This window comes from Myzus persicae, unplaced genomic scaffold (genome assembly GCF_001856785.1).
Source record: "Myzus persicae strain clone G006 unplaced genomic scaffold, MPER_G0061.0, whole genome shotgun sequence".
In the NCBI taxonomy this organism is placed as follows: Eukaryota; Metazoa; Arthropoda; class Insecta; order Hemiptera; family Aphididae; genus Myzus; species Myzus persicae.
The window spans coordinates 771,714-777,082 of NW_019104333.1; the positions used below are offsets into that span (position 1 = coordinate 771,714).

The window sequence follows — 5,369 nt, forward strand, 5'->3', positions numbered from 1 at the left end:
CGGTTCTTGAGCAACAGCCATTAATTGGTTATGATCTGCAGAACAATGCTGGGAATATTTTGATGTATATACGAATTAATAGGTAGGTATAGATTATATTGTCTTCGTGTTATAGCAAACAATTTCGTAATTATTTATACAAATCAAATTCTAGTGATGATGTAATACGAATTATCTATCAGTTTTTAAAATGTATGCAATATGATCTTATAAATAATGGGACAGCCGAATTTTTGACCGAGTCGCTTAAAAATTAAAAATGTTAGCTTTAATGTTTAAAATTAATATTGTCTGTGCGTTATATCTAATTTGGTTGTTTGAAGTCTTGTATGTATATTATGTGTATTTGAACTAATATTACTACCCATGCTATGAGTAGAAAAACACATCAGACGACCGATATAGTATAATAGTAAAGTTATACGTTACTATAGATTATGTCATAAAAAAAGTAATTTAATAATAATCCAACAATATTTTATACGAATATATTTTTTTAAACATTTGTCCATATGATTATATTTACACGTAACACTTAATGGCATAACATAATATTATTATTTATTATACTTTTAATCGGCCAACGTTCAGTTGTGCCGCAAACAATGTTCACACGATGGCTAATGTGTTCTCGTGCATCCCAGGAAAACCTAATTGAGCTTCTTGCATTATTCTTAACCTCGGTCCCATGGGCACACCAAGCTTATGCATCCTTTCCTCACTCATGTATGGCAATTCCACCAAGCCGATTTTCTCTTTCTCGAATGCCGATGCGTATTTCTGAAAGAATCGAAAAAACCAATAGTTAGCTGGATATATTTGCAGATCAACGATTTATATAAACGCATTATAACAAAAATAAATTAGAATCAAAAAAATATTCATAACTCTTAATTTGAACGGTAACAAATGATTAATTATAATGTTAAATTATTGTGTTTCAATAAAAGTGTATTAATGTGTTTAATTTCATAATCAAGATCATGTTATGTTACCTCATATCCTAATTTTTTGAGAAACAGTCTTAAAAGTGGAGGCTCGTCGCCGAAAAATTTAGTTAGCTTCTTCACTTTATTCGGACTCGAGTTGGTCTGTTCCGGACAGAGAGATTGAAGAACTCGAGGAACAGAATGTGAACGTATAGATAACATGTTCGTCTGTGTCCTTAAGGCGGAAAGTTCATTTCGAATTACTTCCATTTCTTGAATCATAAGATGTTGAGTTCTCATTTCAGATGAAAGGTGTGCGACACTTCTCGCCAGGGTGACTACATGCGATTCCAAACGTTGAAAACGTTTATTAATGCCCTGAAAATGATTTTTTATTGTTATTTATTTGTATAAGGTTATTGGTACAATACACTTTTTATTTTAATTGATTGATATTTACTTTTAAGAAAAAAAAATGATTACTATATTATATTATTCTATTCACATTATGTACATCATTGACATAATATAATACAATTCACATTATTATATTTTTGAAGTTTGATGTCAAAAACTTACTTTAATGTCCTTGACAGATTTCTTCCGATCGTCTGTTGACCTGCGGTGTCTCTCGCGGTAAGGCCTACTGCTTACCGATGATGGAATTGAAGACATACTACCATACATTCGTCGTCGGTTAACTCTAGGGTCCGACGGCTGATATCTAGGACCACCGCCAGATTTACGAACCCCAAGTAATTTGAGTACCTGTACACGTGGTTTGTGGTTTTAATATCAAATAGGGTGAAAATGAATATTAAATTACTAACCTCTGAATACATAGTTTCTAGTCCTTCTAACTGTTTCCGTATTGTGCGTACATCACTGTTGACAGTTTCGTCGTCACTGCTTGCTTCTTCGTCAAACATTGAGTCCATATCACCAACACTGCTTGCTATGATAATTATATTTTATTTTATTAATTAAACTATTTTTATACTTTGATTATCAAATTCTTACATTGAAGTATTCTTTTTAAATCTGGTCTCTTAATAGTACTTGTTTGTCTATGGGATTTTTCTTTTGGTACCCTGTTTGACCAGGGCGTTCTTTGGTTTGAAGCTTGGCCTCGAGATTTCACTGAATACTCGGTTCGGCTATAAATGATAAAATTTCATATATTAATTGCGAATGAAATTTGAAAATAAATTAATAATAAATCTTACTGTTTGTGTATGGGTGTTTGCATATCATCAGATGACCCATCAGGAGATAGTGGTGGTAATGGTGGAGTTACAGAAGATACACTATCGCTTAATGTTGATTGTACACTAACTTTAGACGGATCGAGAATCTGACGTAATTCGGTATCTACGTAATCCATCCATTCACTTTGACCTTTTTTTCCTATAAAACATTAACTTTTTTGATAAGTTTTAAAGTTATATTAATTTATTTAGAAGTGGATTACATATGTATAAAACCTAACATTTAACAAAACAAAAATCTTTTTTATCCTAAAGCTTAAAAATATAACTACCTATTACTTGTAGTATTACTTTTTTTACCTAGATAAATATTTAAAATATATATATACTTATTATTTATATTATTGCAAAAACAACTGAGTATAAAAATTGACAAATTCGAAATTAAAAAAAAAAATTTAATTAAATCATAATATTATGATGCCTCATATATAATTATGCAGAATAAATAAAAATATATTCACTTGCGTACCTTGGTTTGTCGGTAATTCGGATGATGATTCAGGACTAGTTGCAGAATTTTGGGCTTTGCCACTACTATACACCGTACTACCGCGTCCAGAATCAGATTGTCCTCCGCCACCCAATCTCCCATCTGAGCTAGCCCCGCTAATTGGGCCACTGGCAGCCCTTTGTTCTTCCAGTTTATCGACGTCATCCAATGAACTTGGTTGGGACTTGAAATCGTCACGTTTAGAAATTTTTCGGGCAAGGTACCTGTCACTCGAATATTGCACATTGGTTTGGCCGTTCGGTTCAACAAGATTATCGTTTGACTTTGATCTCGAAAAAGGCACCGACGTGTCTTGACCTTTAACCGGCAACGGAGTCTTAAAACATTCTTGAGTTTGTGTAGGAACTGGGAGTCTTTTTTTTACGTATAAAGGACTTTGGTTAATCTGTCCATAGTTAGATTGGACTCTGACTTCGTAATTATTTCTGTTGACATCGCTATAAGTTACAGGATCTGGTTTCCTCATGTCAATTACTCTGTTAGTTTGTATAGTATGCGGTCTATCATACGTTCTCGATGGACCGGAATTTGTTCTGCATTGGTCTGGTGTTTGATATACGTTTTGATTAGGCACGCTTATGGCTAAATTTTGCATTTGATTATTAACTGCTAAATACACCCCATGCTGAATTAGTTGACTGTGAGGGCTCAGCGCCGGATCGTCTAACTTCGCTGGAGTTGGCATTGGTGCTTCTGCATTATTCAAGTTTGTCTCTGATACTTGTTCATTTTTAGACTTTGAAAATCTTGTTGTTATCATATCTTTAATGCGAGATGAAAATTTCTTAGTGTTATTTGGATCTTCGGGTGTAGAATGTGATGGTCCAGCTGTATAAGTATCGACACGTCTAAAAAATAATTTAATAATTCACAGTTTATGTACGAACTATTAATAATATTGTTTAAACAATTTAATCTTACTGTGGAAATCCATTAGAGTCATCTCTAAATATCGGAGATAATTCTGTTGGAGGATCCAAAGACTTTATAGGTTCAGCCTGAAAAAAAATATCATAATAATATTATTCACGAATAATCAAGTCATTACGAATTTAAATGTCGTACTCACCTTGTAAACATACTGTTGATTTACATTGTCCTTTGTCATAGCATAATGATGTGGTGTATGATATTGATGGTTATTTTGAGGAACATTGTTCTAAAATAGATATTAATTGTTTAGTTGAAATCATTTTAATCTTAAATTAATTTCAGTAAACATACTACGTTTGAAGATTGCTCTGACCATGCAATTTGTACATTCGGCGTGTCAGGTGCAACAGATTTTGGTCTTTTTTTGTACTCATTTAAAATAGGTATTTTTAAATTCTTGTCTACGTTACTCAGGACTACTTCCCTTTCAATCTGAAAGAAAAATATATCTGCGTTTAGTTTTCATTCTAAGATTTAATAGCTTACAATAGATTTTCTTTTAATTAAAAACAAGATCATATTTTTTTATATATAATAATATATAAGACGAAGTATGTCAACCTTCATTACTGTTATTTAATTGGTTGTTCTGCTTTTAAAAAATTCTAACGTAATAAATGCTTCAAGACTGTTCAACTTATTAACGTTTACTATATTTGTAATGCATTTTTTTTTTTGACACGTTCTCAGAAATTGCAGTATTTGTACATCAAACAAACACGGAAACACCGCACAAATATGACCTAAGCACTATTGTCACTTTTAAATTCTTTAATAGTATAAATACATTTAAACTTATCTTACTGACACGTAACTTTTTACGAAATTTTACATTCGCATATCAATAATAGTATATCTTGGTCACGTCAACGTTCACATGTTCTAATCTCTCACCAATCATACGCAATGATATTGCACAGCAACTTTCCCCAAACGGCCTGGGAATAATTCCCACGCATTATGTCCGTGTTCCCATGGCGAAAGAAGAAATAAACCGTTGGTGTTAAAATTAAGGTACATTGTTTAGCTCACCGGAAATTTACTGGAATGCGTATGGATCTTGTTACTAGATCCCGGCAATGGCGTCGACTCGTTGTACAGCGGATACGGAGGCATCCTATACGGTGGTGGCCCAGGCGTTTGTTGATAATTCTGTGGACTCTTCGCCGGTTTTGGTGGAGGTACCGGCTTGGTTAGTCCTGTAACCCCTGTGAACACACATTAATAATATATATAGATCAGTATTAGTACCAAATCTGAACTCCGAGTTGTCACTCGTGTGTGTGTGTGTGTGTGTGTGTTTTTGTAATAGAAATAATATTTTATACATGGCGGGTACAAGAGGGTTTCCAGCAAGGGATCGGAAACCGACTTCCTATCCCGACTTAGCCGTTTCACTTGTCGGACCGTAGTCCTACCCGGGCCTGGCCGAGCGGTTGCGGCGGACGGGTTGGCGCAAGTGCACATCGCCGGGCGGACAAGCGTACGGATCGACTATTCGGCGCATAATGTGTAGCATATGATATCTTATGTCACAGACCACGAGTTTTAACATAATATACAACGAAATAAGTGGCCCGTGCCGCGTGTACAAATTTAATAGTGCCGTATTCTTGTTATCACCGTTGCGAGACCGATTTAATTATGCACATCCGTTAAGAAAGGATTCAGCAAAATCCGAGCAAGCCCAGCATACCTAGTCCATATTGTTCTACATTTTTTTTA

The 5,369-nt window shown here is 34.2% G+C and overlaps 1 protein-coding gene across 1 annotated transcript; it reads right to left on the minus strand.

Moving 5' to 3' along the window:
* Positions 1 to 510: 510 nt before the first annotated feature.
* On the minus strand, positions 511 to 5,111 carry LOC111041249. Its single transcript, XM_022325470.1, has 12 exons — positions 4,973 to 5,111; positions 4,677 to 4,852; positions 3,936 to 4,076; positions 3,781 to 3,870; positions 3,633 to 3,709; positions 2,670 to 3,559; positions 2,156 to 2,336; positions 1,950 to 2,086; positions 1,760 to 1,884; positions 1,509 to 1,697; positions 996 to 1,307; positions 511 to 780 (listed from the first exon to the last, which is right to left on the minus strand). Exons 1-12 carry the CDS (start codon positions 5,109 to 5,111, stop codon positions 610 to 612), a joined length of 2,628 nt encoding a protein of 875 aa, XP_022181162.1. The 3' UTR covers positions 511 to 609.
* Between the last annotated feature and the right edge of the window lie 258 nt (positions 5,112 to 5,369).